The 25,248-nt window shown below is 52.7% G+C and overlaps 1 protein-coding gene across 4 annotated transcripts; it reads right to left on the bottom strand.

Moving 5' to 3' along the window:
* Positions 1-1,699: 1,699 nt before the first annotated feature.
* MATN1 (matrilin 1) lies at positions 1,700-24,430 on the bottom strand. 4 transcript variants are annotated; one of them, XR_014080973.1, is made up of 11 exons: positions 24,189-24,413; positions 16,992-17,338; positions 15,667-15,889; positions 14,634-14,759; positions 13,232-13,648; positions 12,151-12,303; positions 10,055-10,584; positions 6,197-6,433; positions 2,586-2,620; positions 2,327-2,381; positions 1,700-1,835 (listed from the first exon to the last, which is right to left on the bottom strand). XR_014080973.1 is itself a non-coding variant. In XM_081586132.1 (8 exons), exons 1-8 carry the CDS (start codon positions 24,238-24,240, stop codon positions 9,506-9,508), a joined length of 1,863 nt encoding a protein of 620 aa, XP_081442258.1. In that variant the 5' UTR covers positions 24,241-24,430; the 3' UTR covers positions 9,432-9,505. The 4 variants fall into 4 exon arrangements, 3 of the variants coding, with proteins under 3 accessions (XP_081442258.1, XP_081442259.1, XP_081442260.1); XM_081586132.1 differs by lacking the exons at positions 1,700-1,835; positions 2,327-2,381; positions 2,586-2,620; positions 6,197-6,433 and adding an exon at positions 9,432-9,520 and having other exon boundaries at positions 24,189-24,430; XM_081586133.1 differs by lacking the exons at positions 1,700-1,835; positions 2,327-2,381; positions 2,586-2,620; positions 6,197-6,433; positions 24,189-24,413 and adding exons at positions 9,432-9,919; positions 19,063-19,171 and having other exon boundaries at positions 10,506-10,584.
* Positions 24,431-25,248: the final 818 nt, after the last annotated feature.

Raw genomic sequence — 25,248 nt, 5'->3', positions numbered from 1 at the left:
AATCACAGTTTATAAATTATGCTTTATTATTATCACTAAAAGGCTAGGGGAACCAAGGGAGCAGATATGCTCTGTGTGGCCTGGATGCCTTCATTCTTTCCCACATTCATTCAACACACAGGATTATCAAAAGCAACTTGGAGCAACTCTGCCCCAAGAGGCAGAGTTGTGCTCATCCTGGGCCATGACTGCACAGTCACATACCCTCGGGTGTGTACCTTAGAAAGGACGGAGGACCTGTAGCTGTGAGGGTGCCAGGGTTCCAAGGTCAGTTCCCAGGGACAACATGCCTTCTGTGCACCTGGGGCAGCCCGCGATGGCATCGTGGAATGAAGCTCAGGGCAGTGGAGGACTTGCCATGGTCACACGAGGTCTGAGCACAGGCAGGCGGCCCACCCTCTAGACTGCCCCCCTGCAGAGCCCCCTTGCCCCATCACTGAGCTGGGTGGCCACTCGCACTTGACAAGGAGGCAGGAGACACAGAAAGGATCCACTTCAGCCCTGGGACCTGGGGAAGATGTGGGAGGAGTTGTGCCCTGACCTGTTAGCAGATTTTCATGAGGGAGGAAAGGACCATTCTTTTTTTCCTTTTTGCCATGTGGGATCTTAGTTCCTGACCAGGGACTGAACCCACGTCCCCTGCACTGGGAGTGCAGATCCTAACCACTGGACTGCCAGGGAAGTTCCAGGAAAGGACTGTTCTAGATGTGAGGAGATGCGCTTCCTCCTTGAGGCCTTTGGGGGAGACCTGTGACTGAGACGGGGGTCCCGGACCCACACCCCGACAAAGATGCAGCTTCTGTCTTGAGCCCCTCGGGTCCCTCGCCCTGGGCTCGGCGCTCACACACTGTCTCCTTTCAGTCTCCACACCCCAGCCAGGGGGGAATCATTCTCCCCATTTCCTAGGTGAGCAAATGGAGACTCAGAGGAGCCCGAAGACACGCAGCACAGGAGGGACAGCACTGGGACCTGGACCGTGAAGTGTCTTGGGGCCCCCAGTCACCTCTACCCCAGGGTCTCTAGTAACCCCTTCCCCAGGGTACAGTTATTTTTGGCTTGAGAACACATACACTGATTTAGAGACAGAAGACTTGACCACTGCCCACCAAAGCAAGAGAGGGTAGGGGAACAGGAAGATGTCTCCTGGGGGGCCTCCTGCTTAGCCCCCACCCTGCCCCAACATTCACAACTGAGCTGCCACCCCTAGTTCAGCAAAGCCCCTGGACAGGCCCTACGAGACAGGAGGTGCCTCCAGCCCAGACCCTTCCCAGGGCTCAGAGCGAGCGATAAGAATGGGAGGATAGCACCCACCTCTGAGACTTACACCCAAAGTCTGCCTTCCTGGGAGCCCCTGTGTGCAGGAGGCAGGGGCAGTTTAAAGGGATTAGAGTAGGTGCTACTGAGTGTGAGGAGTGATGGAACTGCCCCAGCTCACAGGAAGGAGTGCTGAACCCCATTCCTGGGCTGATGGTGCCATCCGGTGGCCAAATTCCACCATAGCAGCCCCAGGTCTGCAATTCCAGCCCCAATACAATCACTTAACTCCAAGGTCCAAAGTGATCCTTGAGATCTTCTTGCCCAGTGTCAGGGGTCCATTTCACAACTGGGGAAACGAGGTCACCCAGGTAGCAGCAAAGGCTGAGTGGAAACAGTAGGAAATAGCCCAATGGGTCTGAACAACAACCAGACCGTACAGCACTTAGAATGCTCAACTACTAAGAATTTTATCTCCAAGATAATAGGGAGCCAGAGAAGGTTCTTGAGCAAGGGTGTATGTGTGACTGATCAGATGTTCATTGTAGGACCATCACTCTGATATCAGTGTGCACAACGGACTGAAGAACAAGACAGGAAAGCCAGTTAAGCTGCTATGGTCCCAACCTGTGGAGAAAGGACTAGAACTTCTTTTCATCCTAGTGAGTCTGAATCCCAAACAGAAGAGGTTCTGGGAAAAGCTCTAACTTTGGAGTCCTAGATTCCAGGGTTCAAATGCCACCCCTGCCACCTACTGGTTGGGTGATGCTTTGTATCTGGCAACCTTTGCTTCCCCATTCACGGAAAAAAATTATTTAAAAAGATCACTAGGAAGTTTGAATTAGAAATTGCATATGTATTTCGAAGCACCTAATGGATGATCCAAAAAAGGTAACTCAGTGAATGATCTAAATCTGATTCTGATCCCAAATATGCAAAGGCTGCCATGCCCCCACCAGAGCTGTCCCCTCCCCAGGCCTACCTAGCCGCGACTGAGCCCCCTCCCTTTCTCCCCTTCCCCCTTCCCCTCCCCCGCCACACAGCAGCTCTCCAGGTGGGGGAGCATACTCACGTAGCGGGAGGCTCTGAGCATCTCCTGCCTCCTCCTATATTAACTGCATTTGTATCTGGAACAGATGGGATGTTGGGAATTCCCCACCCTCTACCATTTTTCACAGCGCATTGGTTCAGGAAAAAATTGTGTAATTAAAAGAGGAGAAATGCAAAACAATCCCCTTAGCGGACTTTGCCATCTTCCCTCCCTTGTAAATCCATTAATGAACTGTAATTACAAAGACAAACCCCTTATTGAAACCTGGTAACCAACTCACTGGGGGGCCAAGAGACTGCTATTGTCAGCCACGACCTGAGGAAAGAAAGAAAGAAAAAAAAAACCTAATTAGTTTAGCTCTGTTTATCTATACAAAAATCAAAAAAAAAAAAAAACCCAAAAATACCAGTTACAGAGCAACTTGCTGCCTGCCAAAAGACTGCAGCTGCCCTGGGGAGATGCTGGTTTTCCTTCTTTCTGGGACTTGTTTATAACCTTCTGTTAATCAAACTGAAAGCAGAGAGATGGGGGGGAATTACATAGAGAGGGGGCGGAATGGCAAGGGGACCTGGAGTAGCTGTGGGCAGAATTGAGATGAGCAAGCCGCAAGAGTTTGGATTTGAAAGATCCCAGGATGCCAGCCCCTGCCTTCCTTGGATCCTGAGACATGGTCCTTTAAGAGCTCACTCCCCACCCTACCCCCATTCTCCCCATGCAGGGAAGAATGATGTGATCCTCGGGAGCTTTTCCAGCAGGGGTTCCATGCGTCCCTGCCCACACTAGTTGGGACTATTCATTAGTTCTGCCTGCCCTGCTCCAGGCCCCTGCACCTCACAACCCCTACTCCTTGAAGAACCACTGCTAAGTAACTTGTCATGTCCGGCTCTTTACAACCCTATGGACTGTAGCCGGCCAGGCTCCTCTGTCCATGGAATTCTCCAGGCAAGAATACTAAGAGTGAGTTTCCCTTTCCTCTTCCAAGGGGAATGTTCCCAACCCAGGAAGCGAACCTGCATCTCTTACATCTCCTGCATGGGCAGGCAGGTTCTTCACCACTAGCTCCACCTGGGAAGCTCAGGTTTCTGGACCTAGAGAATCCCTTGCAGCCAATTCACCCATCACCAGGAAAAGGCTGAGCCCCAAGCCTGGCCAGTCACAGCCTTGTCTCCCCCTGGCCACAGTGATGGTTCAAGAGTGAGTGGAGGACCCAGTCACACCCAAGGGGACTGAACTGTAGGAAGGGCCACACACTTGGAGCTGGCAGAGTGTCAGGGCAGAGCTGATGGGCTGTCTCCAGGAGAGGACGTGCAAGGGCCTGAGGCCATGGTGGTGGAGACCAGAGTCAAGAGTGGAGAGAGACGGAGGCTTGACAACATTGCTGATCCCTGAACCCGCCCCCCTCCCACACCCCACCCCACCCCCTGCAGCACCTTCAGTCACTGGATCCCACTGACTCCCTTCTCTTGCTTAAGTTGCTTGCTGTAGAGTTTCTGTCACTTGCCACCAGGAGCTCTAACACCCTCTTCTGCCCCACGGTGCCTTTGCACCAGCCTTCCAGTGTTTGAGCTCACTGCTTCTCCTGCCAGCTGCGTCTTACTCTCTCTCCAGGCAAAGAATTCCTCAGGCAGGAATGTTGGAAACAGGAAGCAGTCCGCCTTCCCCACCCCAGCATAATGGCCATACCCTGGGCACGCACCCTTCTGCATTTGTTGCTTTCATAGAAAACTCTGAGGCTCCAGGTCCCCAAACCACCTCAGCTCAGCCTGAACTGGGGCCAAAGCCAGGCCTGACCATAATAGCGTCAGGCCCACTGGTTCTAGCCTCTGAGCTGTGGCCTTTTCCAGCCTTCATTCTGGGGACCCTCCCTGGCACTGGGTTCTGAGGATTCTCCATGATTGGCACCTTCTCCAACCCCAGTCTGTTGAGGAGGCCCTTACTCCCTGCCTGGCCCCCACCAGTCCCCACCTTTGGGGTCCAACCCTGTCCCCTCTGCCCTCCAAGGTCCAGTCTCAGGCTCCTCCATGACCAGATCCACTTTCTTCCAGTCCATGAGCCTGCTGACTGCCTGGGTTGGGGGCAGTCGGAGGTCACTGGGGTCTGCCAAGCACCTACTGTATGCCCTGGGCTTGACATCTATTATCACAACCAGCAGAGCTCAGTACGGGCTGTTCCTAAGAAAAACCTTAGCATCAGATAAACCAAGGAATCAGCTCTTCCACTGACTCGGACAAGTCCCATCACACGGAACACAGTCATGCTGCCTCCGAGGGTCACTGCACAGATTCATCAGAGCCTCCAGAACCATCTTCAGAAGCACTTTCTCAACTCTCCCCGCAAGTTAAGTGTTTGAACCAGCCCAGGTCTCACTGCCTTAGCCCGACAGGCAGGTCAGCTGCCTGCACCCGACCCAGCTCGGGGATGTGACATGGATGTCTGGTCTGTGCCCACCCCAGCTGAGGCCTCTTCGCAGCCCACCTCACACTCCATCTGAGGGTTTGTAAGAGAAACAGGTGAAGTGAAGTGAAGTGAAAGTCACTCAGTCATGTCTGACTCTTTGCGACCCCACTGACTATACAGTCCATGGAATTCTTCAGGTCAAAATACTGGAGTGGATAGCCTTTCCCTTCTCCAGGGGATCTTCCCAACCCAGGGATCAAACCTAGGTCTCCCGCACTGCAGGCGGATTCTTTACCAGCTAAGCCACAAGGGAAGCCCAAAGAGAAACAGGAGTCCTACTGATAATTTATATATCTGGTCCCTTCACCTCCTTGCTTAAAACCCTTCCGTGGCTTCGCATTCCACCACAGATGGAGCCCTTGCCCAGTCTGGTCTTGGGCCCCATCCCTGCTCCTGACTGCCCTCCCTCCCCCAGGTAGAGTTGCATCCAGACCCTTGGAGGACCACATGCCTTTCTGCCTCAGGGCCCTTGCACTTGCAAGAAGAGGTGTTCTCTCTTCTTGACATGTTCTTCTCCACCACCCCTTTCACTTCCTCTTAAACCACCTTCAGATCCATGCTAAAGTCCACATATTCCAGGACACCTCTCCACCCTTGCATGACTTGATTGGACCCTCTGTTATGAGCCCCTGTGGCACATCCTTGATCAAAGAAACTTTCACATATCAAGGTCTGGGGAAGTCATTCTGGCTTATCAAACAAACATTATACATCTGCTTTAGTTATTAAAGAAAAGGGTCTGTTGACCAGAAGTAAAGAAAGTATCTGCTAGTCGCTCAGTCATGTCAAACTCTTTGCAACCCCATGGACTGTAGGCTGCCAGGCTCCTCTGTCCATGGGAGTCTCTAGGCAAGAATACTGGAGTGGGTTGCCATTTCCTCCTCCAGGGGATCTTCCTGACCCAGGGATCAAACCCACGTCTCCTGTGTCTCCTTGCATTGGCAGGTGGATTCTTTTCCACTGAGCCACCTGGGAAGCCCTTTGGCCTTTGGGGATGCTTAGTAAATGTGGAAGGAAGGAGAGAGGAATCAGACTGGAACTATCCCTGCAACCCCACAGCCTGACTCACGGCTCCCTTCCTCCCCCAAGCCCTCCATGCCTCCCCCACAACAAGTTGCTTTTCAGCTCCTCTCTCCCTCCCCACACACCTCACGTTCCAGATTTCCCCTGCAGGGCTTTCCCCTGCAGGTCCAGCCCTCCTACTCCCCTTAAATCCCCCTCTGCTGCCTCCTCCAGGGATCCCTGCAGGGCTGGCCACACCCATACCAAGCCCTCTGTCTGCCTAGGTGATGTCCACTGGGAGAAGCATGCTGTTGCCCTGCTTACTGTTGAGGAAGCTGACATCAGAGAAAGTAGGAATTTGTTCAAGGCAAAGGGGTTGCAGGGGACTCACACCAGGGCTGTGTGACTCCAAAGACAGGGCTGCTCACCCACCTGCCATCACCTCCCCATGGGACAATTTCCTGGAACCTCAGGGCCCAATGCTTGGTCTCTGCCAGGCCAGAGAGGTTCCTCCTGGGTACTTTGTTATCTCTGTTTTGTTGATTTCATCAAGGAAGTGTTGACAGCTTTTGGTCTTTGAGTGCACACCACCCACTTCTTTGGAGATTTCTCCTCATTTATTCCATGTTTCTGGATCATCTCTCCATCTAACAGATGAAGAACCAAGGCCTGCAGGGAGACAGGGTGACTTGTGCAGGTTCACATAGGCAGAAATAATTGTGGCTGGAATGTCACCCATGAACACAGGGACCTCGGTCTATTTTGTTCTCTATCTCTAGCACCCAGACAAGGGCCTGGCATTGGTGTGGTGCAAACGTTTGCCAAGTGACTGTGTGATGGAGTGGCCACTGTTCTCAGAGGCTCCCAGGCTGGTACCCCTCCCTGCCTGCCCTCCTCAGCCCTGGCCCTCAGGCTGCCGCTCACAGCAGAGGGAAGGCTGTCCTCACCTTGGCTTCCTGCTGGGGCCAGGGGATGGGAACCTGCCAACATAACACAGAGGGGCCAAGCTCCCTGCTGAGGAGCAGAAGGCTTGCAGGGAGTCACAGTGTACCCTCTGGGGTGGCCTCCCAGCAAGTGGCACAGCCACTGGAGGCCAAGTGGCCATAGCATCTCAAGGGACAGCAGTGCCAGATGGGAGCAAGGGAGGTGTTGAGGAGCTGACAGGTGTGGGTGTGTTCCTGAGGCCAGGAAACCACCCCCAGGAAACCACCCCCATCAGTGATGCCAGCTCCACTCTGGATGCAAAGTGTGGGTGGGCACCATACTGAATGCTTCCTATTTTTTCCTTATTCACATGCTACAACCCCACCATGCGGCAAGGCTGGTAGTTTTCTTCCACACTTGTAGCCTGCGGGACTCAGGTGAAAGGCTCTGCCAAGATAGCAGGCCACTGAGGAGCTAGAAGCCAGGATGCCCCAGTCACTTCCCAGAATTGAAAGCTGAGAACCAGAAGACCAAGGCCTCACATGGGTTGGGTGGAGATACAGGTGAGGACACAGCCAAGTCAGGGCTTTTGCGTTGCGTGAAAGAGAAAGTGACTTGACCATGTTTATCTTTGCTGAGGTTGACTGGGTGTCTCATGCATGGCCAGGCAGGGAGTATAGCCAGGCCCAAGTAGGGGACCAGTGAATGACCCCAGGTGGTAGATTAAAGATGGCCAAAAATTCCTTGTCACTCTCCCCCCATGGAGAAGGGGTAAAGTTTATCTCTCCCCCCCTTGAACTTGAGCTAGCCTATAACTACTTTGACCAACAAAATGTGGTGGAAGTCATACAAGGCCAATTTCGGCCTCAGAAACTTCTGGAAGCCCTGAGCTGCCATGTTAAGAAGTCCAGTTCCCCTGCTGAAGAGCCCACATGGAGAAAGTAAGGCCCTGAGACTACATGGAGAGAGAGATAAAGACAGGGACCCAGTCTGGCAACTGTTTCCACCAAGGCAGCAGTCATGTGAGCAGGCCACACTATATGTTCCAGCCTGGTGGGGACTCCAGGGGACTCACTGCAGCCCCAGCCAACACCAGGTGGAGCAGAAGAACCACCCAACTGAGCGCAGTCAATCACAGAATCACACAATACCAGGTGGTCGTTACAAGCCACTAAGATGGCTTGTTGACTTTGGGGCGGTCTGTTTTACAGCAACAGGTCACTGAAACAACCTTAGACTAGAAGGCCATCAGCAACCCAGCAAATGCTACTTTTCTCCCTCCAGAGGATGTCAACCACCAATCTCAACCTTTCAGCACATCTGGAAGAAGAGAGACCTCCCAGCTCCAGCAGCGGCTGCCAGGTAACCAGGGTCCACACTTCCAAATTCTCAGAAGAGAGGCAGCAATTGGCTCAGTTTGAGTCACATGACCCCCTTTGACCAATTAGCTGAGTCTAGGAGGCGAGGTTATCCTGTATCCACATGACCCTGCTGCCCCACCCCCACTGATGTGCTGGGGGTGGGTTGTGGGGATAATCTGAGAAGGCAGGAAGTGTGGATTGAGCAATCGCCACAGGGATTGTGACAAGGAGCCTCTTCAGACAAGAGAAAAAACACTCGTCCAGAGATTGGCACAAGAAAAGGGCTTTGCCAATTTGGCTGTGCCGAGGGTGAAAGCTGTGCAAGGTTGTGTGACTTTTACATTGCTCTTAGGAGGCTGTGCTGTTTTACCAACACACAGGCTAGTTCCTGGGTGTTGATTGTGGTGTTGGTTCTACCTTCTTGATCTTCCTTTTCTAAGGAAGATCTTTCAGGATGGTCTGAGCTTCTTATAAAAGCCTTTTACAAGCTCTCAAGTATGAATCTAGTACTTATGCTAAAGGTGCTCCATTAAACAAGAAAGGGTTCCAAGCTCCCCTAGGGGAAGGTGCAGGAATGAGACTCCAGAGGCACCTGTGACAGGGTCGGGGGGACATGGTGGTCAAAGACGTTCCTGGTACTGTCCCTGAGGTAGAGGCTGCAACTGTCTGTGTTGGGCACGGGGCTGAGGCTGCTGACCAGGAAGCAAGAGAGAGAACTCCACAGGAGGGTGTGGTGCCGGGCAGAGGGCCAGCCCGGGCTCAGGCTGCAACCCTGCTCATCACCAACCTCACACACATGCACTCACTCACTCATCCCAGGGGCTCCTGGTACAACCTGAACCTCTCAGCTGCGGTGACAGGGTGCCCTGTCCAACGGAAGAGACGAGACTGCGTCTTTCCCACAGGCCACCATCTCCCCACCGCCTGACACGGGGCATAGGCTCTGTGTTTGTTGCCTGAATGAATGATGGATGGATGAATGGATGGGTGGATGGATGGATGGATGGTCCTCTCTGGTGCCACTGCCCTTCTTCTCTGATGCTTTTTTCTCTTGATGTCTCAAAGTCCCAGATTCAAGCCCTGTCTCTCCAATGGACCCATTGCCGAGCAAGTCATCTCGTCACTCACTCAGCTTTCCCATCTGTAAAATGGGGATGACTCAAGTCTGTTCTGGGTAAGATTGCTGGGAGGATGAATAGAGATCTCATCAATGAATCTGTAACTAAAAAGTCAGGACAGACATGCACGGGTTTGGGAGCAGTGGCCATCTTCCCTGGTACCACCATTGCTGAGTTCCTGCAAGCAAACTCACCACCAGCCACCCCCACAGTCGTTCTTCCTGCCCTGCAAATGACCACAGGGCCGCCAGCCTCATTCAGTGCTTACGTTAAATCACATTTAATGGTTTTTCAAAAGGGAATAGAGAAACCAGAAAAGAAATTCACAGCACTCACAGTCAAGAAAGAGTGAACTGAAAAAAAACAGGAATATATTAAGCTTTTGATTAAAAAAAAATGCAAACGCAGTTCCTCCCACACTCACCCCTGTGTTCTCACTCATGTTCTTCGTCACATGCCTACCCTTGGGCATACACACACACACACACACATGCTCCCAAACAGGCGCACTCTCCCAGCACACACACTCAAACGCACACTCCCCCCAGGCTTGAAGGGTGAGAGAGGAAGAAGCCCAGTCCCATCCTGGGGCCCCACCCCTCCCGAACCCCCTTCGCTGAACTGGCAAAGCTAGACTAAACTCGGGCTCCAGGGGACACACGCAGGGCTCCGTGAGCTGCGCTGGGGACAGGCGGCCTTAGACGACTCTGTTCTCCAGGATGGCCAGCCGCTTACTCACAGCTTCCAGTGGACTGGGAGTTAAGGAGAGGCGAGGGCTGACCGGAGCAGGGCAGTGACGGGGTGGCACCTACACTCGGGGCCCCGCTTCCAGGGGCCTTCTCTCATCCCTCCCCATAGCGTGTGCTCACCCCAGTGTCAAAACTTACCCATCCACAGCCCTCAGGATGGTGCTTTCCAAAAACAAGCCGGCAGTTGCAGTGGGTCTGGAAATCCCAGCCCTGCCCAGGTGCAGGTTTAGGCCTGCTGGGTACCCGCCTAGTCCTGCCTGAGCCCGGGGAGCTGTGCGGGGTGCAGCCCCATCTGAGAGGAGTCTGGTGGGTAGGCAGGCCACCGAGCGCCTGAGAAAGTGGACTCCACAGGCACCATGTTTTCCCGAGCGTGTCCAGGACTCCGTGTGTGCCCAGCTTCCAGCTCCTGGTTTCTGTCTCTCCCTTGTCAGTACCAAAGCCAGGGCCAGCCTCCCGAGCCAGGATCCAGCCCGTCTTCAGCAGGAGCCTGCCCGACCCCACCACACAAGGGGCAGGGCTCTCTCCTCCCCACCACAGGGCCCTCCTGACCTCTCCCCCTCCTCGCAGAGGCTTCTGGGAAAGGATATGCTTCCGGGTCAGGGCCTGCAGCAGCCCCTCCACTTTGGTCTGGAATTTCACGATGGACTCGCAGGCACACGGATCTTCCTCTGGGGTGGACAGGAAGTAGGGAAAGAGAAAGGAGATGGTGAGTGGCTGCCTGCTGGGGAGGCAGGTAGTCACTGATCGGGGCCAGAACTGGAGTATCTTGGGGGACTGTGGGGCCTGGGAGATGCGAGAAGGCAGAGAGACATGTAGAACTCTTAAGACAGAGCTCCCAGGAGTGATGGAGGGGGCGATCCCTGAATGTCTTCCTGATCCCTCAAAATCCTGATAAAGAACTCCAAAACAGCTTCCCCAACGCTGGTCACCTACGATGTGCAGGACGCTGTAGTCAGGGGCCTGTAGGTCATCTTGGTGTCTCCTCACCCCAACTCTTTGGGTTTGAAGTCACTAATCCTATTTTACAAACGAAGAACTCGAGAAGGAAAACAACTTGCCCAGAGCCAGCAGCTAGTTAGTGTCAAAGCAAACATGCAGACCCAGGCCTGTCTGAATGGGGAAACTACACTCTTTACTACTGGGAACCAGGAGAGGAAACAGGGTTCAAATCCTGGCTCCTCCAGTTACTCAGTTGTTCCACCCCTCTGGCCTTGGTTTTCCTGTCTCTAAAATAGGGATAATAATATTCCTACCAAATAGGATTAAATGATTTCATATTTGGAGAGCACTGAGAACAGTGTCACTTGTGGAAGAGCATTCAGCACATGTTTGCTGGCTCTAAAAAACCAGACAGAGGAGAAGAGGAGAGTGAAAAAGTTGGCTTAAAACTCAACATTCAAAAAACAAAGATCATGGCATCCATTCCCATCACTTCATGGCAAATAGATGGGGAAACAATGGAGACAGTGACAGACTTTATTTTCTTGGGCTCCAAAATCCCTGCAGATGGTGACTGCAGCCATGAAATTAAAAGACTCTTGCTCCTTGGAAGAAAAGCTATGACCAACCTAGACAGCATATTAAAAAGAAGAAACATTATTTTGCTGACAAAAGTCTGTCTAGTCAAAACTATGATTTTTCCAGTAGTCATGTATGGATGTGAGAGTTGGACTATAAAGAAAGCTGAGCGCCAAAGAATTGATGCTTTTGAACTGTGGTGTTAGAGAAAACTCTTGAGAGTCCCTTGGACTGCAAGGAGATCAAACCAGTAAATCCTAAAGGGAATCAGTCCTGAATATTCATTGGAAGGACTGATGCTGAAGCTGAAACTGCAATATTTTGACCGCTTGATGTGAAGAACGGACTCATTGGAAAAGACCCTGATGCTGGGAAAGATTGAAGGCAGGAGGAGAAGGGGATGACAGAGGATGAGATGGTTGGATGGCATCACCGACTTGATGGACATGAGTTTGAGCAAACTCCAGGAGATGGTGAAGGACATGGAAGCCTAGTGTGCTGCAGTCCATGGGGTCACAGAGTCAGACACAACTGAGCAACTGAACTGAAAAGTCATATTGGTCAGCCCTCCTCCCAATTTTGCCAACTCACAATGCTATCCCAGCTCCTGTTTTCCCCACGCATATCTAGTCCAGGATGGTTACACAAACACACACACATATATCATCAGACCCCCACCTACTCCTCCCACCAGTGCCCTTTCTGGTCTCACTCACCCACACAGATCCTCTTCTGCAACTTCTTGCCAATCTGGTTGATGGTCTTGAAGTCAGCTGTGTAGAAATAGTGCTCTGCCACGGGCTCCGAGGCAATTTCCCTCAGCTCATCCTCCACGGCATTGCCCACACCCACAGCAAACATCTTAAAGCCTACCAAGAGGAACAAGGTGAATAATGGTGGCCATTTGGCCAGGCAGCTTCCCTGATAGCTCAGTTGGTAAGAAATCCACCTGCAATGCAGGAAACCCCAGTTCAATTCCTGGGTCAGGAAGATCCTCTGGAGAAGGGATAAGCTACCCACGCCAGTATTCTTGGGCTTCCTTTGTGGCTCAGCTGGTAAAGAATCTGCCTGCAATGCAGGAGATCTGGGTTTGATCCCTGGGTTGGGAAGATCCCCTGGAGAAGGGAAAGGCTACCCATTCCAGTATTCTGGCCTGGGGAATTCCATGGACTGTATAGTCCATGGGGTTGCAAAGAGTCGGACATGACTGAGTGACTTTCACTTCGCTTCACTTTCACCATAGGGACAGGCAACCGTAGCTAAATCTGGGAATGCCCAGGCAATCAACACCAGACACCTCCTTGTGGCAGATGTTGGAATTGCAGGCACAATGCCTGGGACAAAGACATTGAAGAAATCAACATTTACTGAGAAGCTACCATATCTCAGACTTGTACTGACTCTTTGTACTGAGAACTTTGTAATCTCATGTAACCCTTATAATATCCATCTACTGGTTTTTATTATTTTCATTTAATAAGTGATAAAGCTGAGACTCAGGCTTGTCCCAAAGTGACAAGTGAACACACCATCTGCCTGCCAACAGATGGTGTGTTCTTAGGAATATTCAGCTGGAAAATTTCCAAGCCTCACTTACCAAAAGACCATCAGAAGAAGCCATTTACTTTTCTGGGGCTTCAGTTTTCTCATCAGTATAAGAAAGAGTTGGACAAACCTCATTTATATCGAACCTGGTTTTAGGGCACTCATCAGAACAGACACTAAGCTAAACTGAACTGAGCTGTTCCATATGTACCCCTGGCCACTGGTGGTGTTCAGGGTCCCAGGAGCACCTACCGAGGTCCTTGGCTTTCTTGGCAGCATCATTAATGTAGTCCTGGCTCCGGCCATCAGTGAAGACAATGCCCACCTTCTGGGCACCAGGCCTAGCCCCGCTGGACACAGTGAAGGAATTGTCGATGAGGTACTTGAGGGCAGCCCCAGTCATGGTGCCCTTCTCCATGTAGGACATGTTCCGCACGGCTGCCTTGATGTCCTTCTTGGTGTGGAAGCGGCCCAACGGGAACTCCTGGCGCACAGAGCTTGAGTACTGTACCAGCCCCACCTGGGCCAACTTATCCGATACATCCAGTGTATCCACAATCTGGTTGATGAACTTCTTCACCAGCTCAAAGTTCTCCGGCCGCACACTCTTGGACCCATCAATGAGGAAGACCAGGTCAGTAGCCAAACTGCCCCCACCACCGTTGCAGACTAGAGAGAGTAGGAAGGCACGGAGGTGAAGCTTAAGGACACAGTCATTCATCCCAGCCACTGGCTGGGTACCCACCACACCCAAGAGCTGTTCAGAAGATCATCCCATTTGGGCCTCAAAACTCCCTCTTGGAAGCCTAAGCTCCTGGTCCCCTTTTACAGCATTGAATCTTGAATCTCTAAATGCTGTTAAATCACACAGCTCAGAAGTAGTGGCATCAAGATGTGAGCTCAAGACTATATAACTCCTTCCACCACACTAAACCCAATATCCACAGTGGCAGAAAGAGGGACAGTGGGAAGAGAACTGAAAACACCAAACTCTAGAAGGCATCTATTTCTTTTAAACTGGAGGGTAATTGCTTTACAATGTTGTGTTAGTTTCTGCTATACAATAGCATGAATCAGCTATATGTACACACAAGCCTCCTGAGCCTCCCTCCCACCCCCCCCGCCATCCCACCCCTCTAAGCATCACAGGGCATGGGGCTGAGCTCCCTGTGCTCTACAGCAGCTTCCCCTGCCTGCCTGCTCAGTCACTCAGTAGTGTCCAGCTTTTTATGACCCCAAGGACTGTGCAGTCCACCAGGCTCCTCTGTCCATGTGATTATCCTGGATAGAATACTAAAGGGGGGTGCCATTTCCCCCTCCAGGGGATCTTCCCAACCCAGGGATCGAAGCGGTATCTCCTGCAATGCCTGTATTGGCAGGCAGATTCTTTACCACTGAGCCGCCTGGGAAGTCACAGAAGCTTCCCACTAGCTATCTGTATTACACATGGTAGAGCACACATGTCAATACTACTCTCTCAATTCATCCCACCCTCTCCTTCCCCCTCTGTGTCCACAAGTCCATAGAAGACAACTATTGCAGATTGGTTCAGAGGCAAGGAGCAGGGAGGCTTGGGTGGGCTTTCTAGGGACTGGCCAAGGCCCCATCCCCTCCCCACCACCCTCCCCAGGCTGCCTGTGTCCAGCCCACTGACCATTGCAGGTCTTGCCGTCACTGTTCAGGGTGAAGCCCTCGCGGCAGGCACAGGTGTAGGAGCCCGGGGAGCTGACACACACCTGCTCACAGTCATGATCACCCGTGGCACACAGGTCTGACACCACTGCAGGGACGAGAGGAGACAGAATCACACAGTCACCAGGCCTTGGATATCTCAGCCAAGATGGCCCCTCATACGTTCAGGGACACTCAGACCCTCACCCACGTGGGATTCCAGACCCTCAACCCAGGCCAGAATCACTGCAGCCAGGCTGACATTCCTGGAGACGGTGACATTGCTGATAATAAATTAAAGCTTCCTGCTGAAATGATATAGGCCACAGGGGCAGGGCCTAAAGCCCTTTTGTTCACTGATGTATTCCAAATGACTAGAACAAAACATGCAGCAGTGAACACAGCACACAGAAGGCGCTCAATAAATATTTGTGAAATACCAGATTTGCGGTACTGTGCATTATGGCCTAGAATTCTCACAGTTAGATTCAGGCTCTTCCTAGACCTGTTTCACACGTGAAAAAGAATCCTTGCACTGCCTGCCTCCACCCCTCAAAAGGCTCTGAACTTTCTCCAGCCCAATGCCCAGGCTCAGACCCTCCCACATCGCAGAAGACTCTGGCACCCCAACACCACCCCCCCACCACCACACACACACACATACACACTCCGCAGCCAAATAGCACAGGCTTTGTTAGGCCCTCCCCATGTTCCGTGCCAGGACTCTATCTCCAAAAAAAAAGAAAAAGCTCTTTTGAGCGTCGTCTCCTCCCCAAGTCCCTCAACCTAGGACTGGGTTGCCCAGATAAGGCGCTGGCCCCGCCCCCAATGTGGTCTCAATCTCAGTCCCCGCCCCGTATAGGCCACCGCCTTCCCAGGCTCCTCCCCCAAGTGTCCACTCTCAGCCCCGCCCCTGCCCTGGCTCCGCCCAGACACCCGACAGCCTCTCCACAGCCTCCCTTCCTCCAGCACCACCCCCAGCCTGGTCCATCGCCTGCCCCCCGCCGCCCGCGCACAGCAGAAGGCCTCCTGGAACTTCTTGGACAGCTTCTCGATGACGCTGTAGCTCTCCACGTAGTCGACGTGCTCGTCCTGCGGCTCGCTGGCGATCTGCTGCAGCGTGGCCTTGTCCACGCGGCCCACGCCAATGGCGAACAGCTCGATGCCGCTGGCCCGGGCCCGCTCAGACACGTCCCGCACGCTGTCCTGGGGCCTCCCGTCCGTCACCACGATGACCACCTGTGACGCAGACGAGGGACGTGCGAGGACCTGGCCTCCCTCCCCACGCGGGGTGGGCCACTTGGTCCTCCAGTAGCCCCACCCCAACACCCCAGGACGGTTGACATAAAAGGAGATTGACCCGGAGGGGCGGAGGGGCGAGCCCGGGTCACAGGTGGATATGACTGCCACCACCACCAACATCAGCCCGGGGAAAAAAGAACTTGGATAGTGGAAGGGGAGAAAGGTTTCCTCTGAGTGAGAGGCGTGGCTAAGGTGCTCTTCCACCTGGTTAGGGCCTCTGGGTGTCACCTCCTCCATCAGACAGCTCTGTGACCTCTGAGGGCAGAGCCACCTCTACTCCCTCAGCCTGGGGGGCTTGCGAGGGCAGGGCCAAACCGCTATACTCAACAGCGTGCAGTTCTACCTTTTGGCCACCAGAGTGAGGCAGAAGCTAAAGAATGGCAGTTTTTCCTCTCTTCTGACCATCTTCCCTTGTATACCCTGGGAGAGAGGCGGTACCCATATAGATGCCCACGGAATGCAGGAAGACGCTGCCCTTTCTCCCTCTGTTCCCCAAGACACTAACTTCCCTAGGAGGGAAACGTTTGCCCTCCCACAAGTCCCCTGTGTGCTGTATCTGGGAAAGGGCCAAAGGAAAGGACCCTGGTGCTGAGGCTGGCGCTCCCCCACCCCCTGCCCAGCCTGTTGCCCTAAGTCAGGTCCTCCTCACTGCTCTGCGGGAATCTGGGACTCAGCGTCCAGCCCCGTTGGCTGCTTTTCTGCTTCTGACCTGAGTCTGCTTCTGATTCCTGAGTCTCCTCCCCTGGCCTGGATGCCCGACCCCTGTCTTGGTGACCTGACGGGCCTGGGTTAGAAATACAGCTCACCTTCCTGAGCCCATGTCTCTTTATCTGGATAAAGAGGGTGTGGTGAGGCCCCCTGAGAGGATTCTTGATAAGAAGCCAGAGGAGGCAGCACTATTTTTAGTATCCTTACCCTGGGTCCCCTGGGGAGCGGCCTTGTACAATCTCCTCCTCTCCAGGGGCCGAGGCTCCTGCCTCTGAAAACCTAGCTGTATCTCTTCATTGCCACAGGCTGCCATGTTCTTGTGAGCCCCTACCTTGCTGATGTCGGGGGACCTGGGGCGACCACCCTCTGCATCGCTTAAGGCCTTGGTGATGGCGAACTGGATGGCCAGGCCCGTCATGGTGCCCGTGGACAGCGGCTGGATGCGGCTCACGGCCTGCAGCAGCTCGGCCTTGGAGCTGTGGGCCCGCAACGGGAACTCCTGCTTCACGGAGCTGGCGTAGTTGACCAGGCCCACGCGGGTGGCATTGGGCCCCACGTCCAGCGACTCGATGACCTGGGACAGGAACACCTTCACCTTCTCAAACTCCACGGGCCGCACGCTGCGTGAGCTGTCGACGACGAACACCAGGTCGGTGGGCCGGGTCCGGCAGAGGTGCCCTGGGAGAGGGCAAAGGTCGGGAGGATGGAGCAGAGATACTCAAGACAAAGAAACAGAGCATTAAGGGCTACTTAGGTCCAGACCTGAGGCCTCAGGCAGAGTAGACCAGACATGAATCAGCCTGGCTGGGTCCTACTGTCAGCATGGGGACACTCGGGCAACCAACTTGCCAGAGGTCCCCAGGTCAGCCCATAGGAAAGACAGAGGTTCAAATGGCACCTTCACCTCTCTGAGCCTCAGTTTCCTATCTGTACAATGGGCAGGCGATCCCTTCCTTACAGAATCCTTTGAAGACAAGCAAAAATATGTATAAGGTGCCAGCTCAGGGCTGGGCATGTAGAGTCCTCAGAGGCAGCAAAGGAGAAGATAGCCTTCACGTCTCAGGTTTCAGCCCAGAGTATAAACAAGGGATTCTCTTTCCCCTGCCTGGGCAGGAGGGAACTGAGGGTCGGCCCTCCGGCAGGCACAGCCTTGAAAGCCAATGCAACACCGATCAACGTGGGCTCTTTCATCTGAGCATCAGAGAAAATCAGCAAAGTGCACCCAATTTGCCCCAATCCCATAGAGCCTGCTGACTGGTATCTAAGAACAGGAAAAACAGCAGGAGTTCCTCGTGGCCACCTTGGCAGTCTGACCAAGTGGGCTCCCAAGACACACCCCCAGGGAGCGATGTCTTTCCAGACAGCCTGGGAGGCAGCACCACGTACTGGGAGGGACACAGAGTCCAAGTGAGGTAGAGGGATTCTGAATCCCAGCTCAGCCATTCTGTGGCCTTGGGGAGATCATTGCAGCTTTGAAGCTTCAGTTTTCTCATTTGCCTGGAGGGGAGGATAGGCTAATGCTTGATGTTATCACTGGCCTGACCCTGCAGCCAGTACAGAAGTTTGCACTCTGTCCCGCACTAAATCTGGGCTGCTCCCAAGCAGGGATGCAGGAAGAGTCAAGAAAGACAAGGTGTGTGGACAGTCCTATCTCCCAGCCATGGTGCCCCAGGCCCAGACACCAGAGGTCCTCAAGGGACCTCAGAAATCACCTTGCAGCTTGGCTTCCTGGTCTCCACTAGCTGAGGCTACAAATGGGTAAACTGAGGCCCAGAGATGGAGAGGGCATTGGCCACACCATGGGACAGTGGACCCGGAGCCATGAGGCTATGAGGCTTTCTCGCTCACTGTGTGGTCTTAGACAGGTTCTCCCCTCTCTGGCCTCAGTTTCCCCATCTGCATAGGAGGAGCTGGGCATCCTAGGACTCTGTCCCCACAGCTGAAACTCAGAGCGGTACAGCTTATGGAGAGCCCAGCTCAGAATATGCTGGAAGGGCTGGTGGAAGGGGGAATGTCGTCTGGCCCCCCCACCCCCACCCCCCAGATCTGCAGTCATCAGAGAATCGTGAGCTCAGCCCTGGGCCTGGTTGCAGCCCCAGGTGACAGCAGGCTGCGCCCTCAGTGATCCAGAAGACCAAGGTCCCTGCCGGATGCGTGGTCCCTGAGGACAGCCTGGGAGCTGCAAAGCCCAGAGACAGGCTCAGACAACCCATCTCGAGCTCCCCACACAGAACAGACAGGGGCACCCCACCCTGGTCCTTGTGTCTGTCACCATCTCTGTCTGCTCCTGGGTCAGCCCTGTGGGGCACCCCTGCCTCCCCCCCAACCTCCATCCTGGATCTTGTTTAGCCTCTGTCTGTCTCAGTGCCCGATATCCCCCACCTCACATGGGGCCCCCTCACCTCTGGACAGGGGGGCGAGGCCAGGGGTGCATGGGGCCTGGAACAGCAGCAGCAGCAGGCCGCAGAGCACGAGGCGGGGGCCACTGAGTGCCCTCATGGTTCTGGCCCACGGGCAATAGCAGCACAGTCGTGGGGGCCAGTGGGGGCCAGGTCTTATCAACCTCACTGCCCGCTGGCCCAGCCTCCCAGTCAGGCGGGCCCCCCACTAACGTGGGGTCAGCCCCCTTGGAGGGCGGAGCCAGGCTGAATGGAGGTGTGTGTGCCAGGGAGGGAAGGAGGGAGTCACCCCTCCTGGGCTCCAGAGGCCCCTCTGACCACAAGGGCTCCTTTGCCTGCAGAAGCTGCAGCTGGAATCCAGGAAATATCAGGTGGGTGGAGGGTGGCTCCTCCAGGGCCCGGAGCCTGCACTGGCCCGAAGCTGCTAGACTGAGCCCAGGTAAACCTGAGTCCAACAGCCCTGCCTGGCACCCTCATCCCACACCAACACTCTTCTCCTACCTACAACTCCAGCCCCAGTTTCCTACCTCCAGCCTTGGCTGTCCTGTCCGTTGGCTCTCCACACACAACCTGCTCTCCAGCCACACTTGGATCTGAGTGCTCCTCAAGCCTTTGCCCACCCAGGACCATCTGCCCATAATGCCCCCTCCTTCTGATCGCTCCTTGCCTAACAATCTTTCAGAGTCATATTGGAGCGAACATGTACATGAGCCCCTTGTAGGAGCGGGGTGGGCTTCTGTGGTAGCTCAAATGGTTAAGAATCTGCTTATAATGCAGGAGACCTGGGTTTGATCACTGGGTTGGGAAGATGCCCTAGAGAGGGCAGGGCAACCCACTCCAGTATTCTTGCCTGGAGAATCCCCATGGACAGAAAAGCCTGATGGGCTATACTGCATGGGGTCGGAAAGAGCCAGAGACGACTGAGCGACTGAGTACAGCTCAGTAGGAGCCGGGCAGTAGGGAAGATGGTTGAGAGCACAGACTTAGGAGCCAGATGAGCTGGGTGTGCTCTCTACTTGTGTGTGACTGTGAGTAGGTTGCTTCACCTCTCTGTGCTTCATCTGAAAGGTGGGGATGCTAATGGTGCCCACCTCCCAGAGTTGACTGAAGGGGCAAGCAGTCTTATACGAACCATCTCATTGAATTCTCTGGACAACCCTTTGAGGCAACCAATACTATTACCCCCACTTCCCAGATGAGGAACTGAAAACTAAAGTTTTGAAGTAACTTGTCTTAAGTGCAGCTGAGTGTCAATGCCAGAAAAGGGCCACAGGCAAGAGCTCTCAGGCACCCTGCTTGCGTGGGGGAAGCTCGGTGGAGGGGCCTTCTCCCTGCCCATCTCTCTCCCCACTCCCCTGGGTTAGGACCTCTTCCCTGTGCTTCTGTACCTTGTCTGTCTGACCCATGAGTGGATAAGTGTCTGGTTGATTCATCTCTGCATCCGGGCCCAGTCCAGGGTCTGCACAGACAAGGCATAACTAAAGGCTTATAAATAAAGGAATATAACCAGGAAGGGTCCCCATCATTGCATCTAGGCCCAGTTCAGTTCATTTCAGTCGCTCAGTCATGTCTGACTCTTTAGGACCCCATAGACATGGGCATAGCATGCCAGGCCTCCCTGTCCATCACCAACTCCCAGAGCTTGCTCAAACTCATGCCCATTGAGTCAGTGATGCCATCCAACCATCTCATCCTCTGTCATCCCCTTCTCCTCCTGTCTCCAATCTTTCCCAGCATCATGGTCTTTTCTAAGGAGTCAGTTCTTCACAGCAGGTGGCCAAAGTATTGGAGTTTCAACTTCAGCATCAGTCCTTCCAATGAATACTCAGGACTGATTTCCTTTAGGATGGACTGGTTTGATCTCCTTGCAGTCCAAGGGACTCTCAAGAGTCTCCTTCAACACTATAGTTCAAAAGCTTCAATTCTTTGGTGCTCAGCTTTCTTTATGGTCCAACTCTCACATCCATACATGACTACTGTTGGTAAAGTAATGTCTCTGCTTTTTAATATTCTGTCTAGGTTGGTCATAGCTTTTCTTCCAAGGAGCAAGCGTCTTTTAATTTCATGGCTTCAGTCACCATCTGCAGTGATTTGGGAGCCCAAGAAAGTAAAGTCTGTCACTGTTTCCATTGTTTTCCCTTCCATTTACCATGAAGTGATGGGACCGGATGTCCTGATCTTAGTTTTTTGAATGCTGAGTTTTAAGCCAGCTTTTTGATTCTCCTCTTTGACTTTCAGCAAGAGGCTCTTTAGTTCTTCTTCGCTTTCTGCCATAAGGATGGTGTCATCTTGCAGGTCTAGTAGTTGATGAGATAGAGAAAGCATGGGCTTAACCATCTGAGAGACCCAGGTTCAAACTCGCTTCTGCTGCTCACAACTGTGTGACTTGGAGCTGGTGACTTAGCCTCTCTGAGCCTCAGCTTATTGCCAGGCAGGATGACATGACTTGGCTTGCCTGCCTCACTGGAACCATGTGAGGAGTCAGTGAGAGGATGGAAGTGGAGATTGTAAGGCTGAAGGATTATCATCTTTGGGGAGGTATAACTACCAATACCTAAGACCTGTGATTTCACTCTATATAAATTACACCCCCATAAAAGGAAATGTACAGATATTTTTTAAAAAGTGATTGCCAGGCACAGCTGATCCAACCAGCATTGTCGCAACCTTCAGGAATGATGAAGGTGACAGTCCCTTGTACATGTGACGTGACACAATCACTCACTGGGTCACTCTGCATTTTTTGTTCCCCCAGCAAACCTGTGAGGTCATCAGGCCCAACTCTGTTAGCCCATTTGTCAGATGAGGAAACAGGCGCAGAGAGGTTCTTGACTTGCCTGAAGCCACCCAGCCCGTTTAGAGACAGAGCCAAGCTTATAAATCAGGTCTCATTCCCCTTTGCCCCTATTTTAGAGAACAAGGAAGTTAAATCCTTCTGACTTTTCATTTTAGTTTCATTTTTTCACAATTGACCACCTCCTCCAATCAGTTGAAGCTGACTTCTTGTCTCTCTGCAACTTGTAAGTCTGCTTCTCTCCTCCCGAGATGCCGCAGGGCATAGTCATTGTGGCCCAAATCACTTCCCAAAATTGTGTTATGAATGTAGGACCTGCTCCCCCCACTGCCACCCCCACCCTGCTCCAGAGGATGTCAGCTCCCTCCCTGTGGGGGTCTTATCTGTCTAATCATCAGTGAACTCCCCAGGCCTATCACAGATCTCTGGTGAGCAAATGAAGAAATAAATTAAAAGAAGGAACTGGTGAAGAACTGGGTCCATTTCCATGTTAACCAGCAAAGGTCAGACAGCGGTGGACGATGGTGGCCGATGGCAAGTGTCCGCCACCACTTCCCTCCTGAAGGTGGACGAGCAGAACGTGAGCTGGAGCCTCCTCGCCCACCACCGCCCCTCTCCCGATGGACAGGGTACAAAGCCCTCTTGGCCGGGGCAGCGGCTAGGCCCGTGAAACAGCTCTTTCAGCTCCTCTCTGAATGGCAGGTCTATGGGCTCCTCGGAGGAATACAAGCGCCTTCTCTGTGTCACTTTGCTCATTAGCGAAGCCACAGAAATATGCTACAGGTAGGTTTTCAGGAACAGAGATGGGTTTCCCCCAAAGGGGCAGCTTTAACATTCCATAGCGGGAGCTTAGGGAGGGGAAGGAGACCTGGATGTTAAATATATACATTGAGGAGAGAAACTAAATATTTGTGTTTTTAAAATGTGAAACATTTTACCCCAGGAATCAGAATGGGGAGCAGTGTGTCCGGTCTTGGCCGAGGAGAAACAGTGCGTTGAGGCGCCTTCACCGAGGCTGTTCCTGAAGTCAGACAGGCAGCCCGTGAAGGGCTCACCCGTTCCCTCTCCTTGTTTTCACACACCCCGGGTTTCCAGAGACTTAAAACCTTTAGTGTTTTATCCAAGAGAGAGTGTTTGTGATCCACCAAGAGGCCTCTGGGCAGAGTGTGGGTCAGGAGAAGGCCCGCAGGACTCCCCATCCTGTGCCCCACACTCAGTTCTTTTCCTGAAGAGCAAACCTGGATATCTCTAGACGCAGCGCAATCCACGGATGCCTGTCTCCTTCCTCCTTTCAAAACATCATCACCATTTACTGGATCCACATTTGTTGTTGTCGTTCAGTCACTCAGTTTGTCCAACTCTTTGCGACCCCACGGACTGCAGCACACCAGGCTTCCCTGTCCTTCACTATCTCCCAGGGTATGCGCAAACTCATGTCTATGGAGTCGATGATGCCATCCAACCATCTCAAACTCTGTCGTCCCCTTCTCCTCCTGCCCTCAATCTTCACCAGCATCAGGATCTTTCCCAATGAGTCAGCTCTTAGCATCAGGTGGCCAAAGTATTGGAGCTTCAGCTTCAGCATCAGTCCTTCCAATGAAGACTAAGGCTTGATTTCCTTTAGGATTGACTGGTTTGATCTCCTTGATGTCCAAGAGACTCTCAAGAGTCTTCTCCAACACCACAGTTCGAAAGCATCAATTCTTCAGCACATATATCTTTTACTATTTTTTTTAATGAATCTTTCTAACTTTAAAGCAACTCACTTTTAGGCAAAAATTTCTCCTTCTAATTTGAAATGGTAGCCATGAAATCACTGGTTTGATGTACAGATTACATGCTTATTCCAACATGCCTTCAAATAAATTCAAAATGAATTAAACTTAACTTTTTCATCCACATGTCATGGAAAATTATCTTGATTTCTGTCACTGGTGCTCATGCCAGATATTAAGGACTCCTATGAAGTGAAAAAACTCTTAGAATCAGACAGAGCTGGGCTTGAGGCTCTGCTCTGCTCCCTGCCAGCTGTCTTGACATCAGATGAATCCTCTGCTTTTCTGCCCTTCATCTATAAAGTTGGGCTCTCAACGCCAGTGTCAGAGGACAGTGGAGAAGGAAAGGTGTTGAAGGCCACACCTGTGCTTACGGTTCTCAGAGTGTCTTCTTGTATTAGTCAGCATAGAACAGGCTAAGTGACAGTAACAAGCAAGCACTCAGATCACAATCAGTTCAGTTCTGTTCAGTCACTCAGTCGTGTCCAACTCCTTGCGACCCCATGGACTGCAGCACGCCAGGCCTCCCTGTCCATCACCAACTCCCAGAGTTTACTCACACTCATGTCCACTGAGTTGGTGATGCCATCCAACCATCTCATCCTCTGTCATCCCCTTCTCCTCCCGCCTTCAATCTTTCCCAGCATCAGGGTCTTTTCAAATGAGTCAGTTCTTCACATCAGGTGGCCAAAGTATTGGAGTTTCAGCTTCACTCCTTTCAGTGAATATTCAGGATTGATTTCCATTAGGATGGACTGGTTGGCTCTCCTTGCTGTCCAAGGGACTCTCAAGAGTCTTCTCCAACACCACAGTTCACAGTTCAAAAGATCACAATGGCTCGACACAAAGGTCTGCTTCTCTCTTGTGATGCAGTTCAGTGCTAGACGGGCCCTCTGCAAAGCTGCCACCAGCTTGCTAACCCATCATGTCCAAGCCTTTGGTCTCCAGCCACACGGACAAGAGAGACAAAAGGAGCAGACATCACCGGACTCTGCCTGGAGATGGATGTGGGTATCTAGTGAGCAGGACACTCTCTGTCACTCTGCTCAAGGCAAAATAACTTATGATGGTCTTGTATCACCTCTAGGTGAATATTCAGACCTAGCTGGGCATTTAACGTCCTTCAAAATCTGTTTCTTTCCTTCTTTTCCAGGCAGTTGCCAGTCTCTCTCCCTGTCCCCAGCCTTCCCCATCTCTTCTCTGCCGCAGAATGAGTCACTCCCTCTATCTTCTCTCACCACACTTTTTTTTAACATTTACTTTTATTTCTTTGACTGCCTCAGGTCTCAGTTGTGGAATTTTTTATTTGCAGCATGGAAACTTTTAGTTGGCAGCATTTGGGATCTAGTTCCCCCACCAGGGATCGAACCCAGGCCCACTGCATGGGGAGCTCCAAGTCCCAGCCCCTGGACCACCAGGGAAGTTCCCTCACTGCACATTTTTATTGGCTTCTATCCCTGCTCTGCCTCCCTCCTGCTCTCACTGTACTCCCTGGGACCACCTCCCAAAAAAACGACCTGCACCCAAGTCTATGTCTCAGGATCTGCGCTGGCGGGGGGCAGAGGTGGGGAACTTAAGCAAAGTGAAGGCAAAGTTTTGGGGCCCACCTGGGGGTGGGGA

Source organism: Giraffa tippelskirchi, chromosome 3 (genome assembly GCF_054371585.1).
Source record: "Giraffa tippelskirchi isolate mGirTip1 chromosome 3, T2T-mGirTip1v1.2.pri, whole genome shotgun sequence".
Taxonomy (NCBI): domain Eukaryota; kingdom Metazoa; phylum Chordata; class Mammalia; order Artiodactyla; family Giraffidae; genus Giraffa; species Giraffa tippelskirchi.
The sequence above is the reverse complement of the archived record's forward strand: the minus strand, read 5'-3'. Positions and strand labels throughout refer to the sequence as shown.

Bases quoted from the DNA above. Each gene is read 5' to 3' on its own strand.
- MATN1 (XM_081586132.1), bottom strand. From the start codon at position 24,240: ATGACAGAGGATGAGATGGTTGGATGGCATCACCAACTCAGTGGACAT. The intron at 15,890-16,991 runs GTAGGGGCTCAC...TCTGCGTCACAG, and splicing joins GGTCCCCCGACATCAGCAAG to GTGGTCATCGTGGTGACGGA. The intron at 10,585-12,150 runs GTGAGTGAGACC...TGTCCACCCCAG, and splicing joins GCAGAAGAGGATCTGTGTGG to AGGAAGATCCGTGTGCCTGC.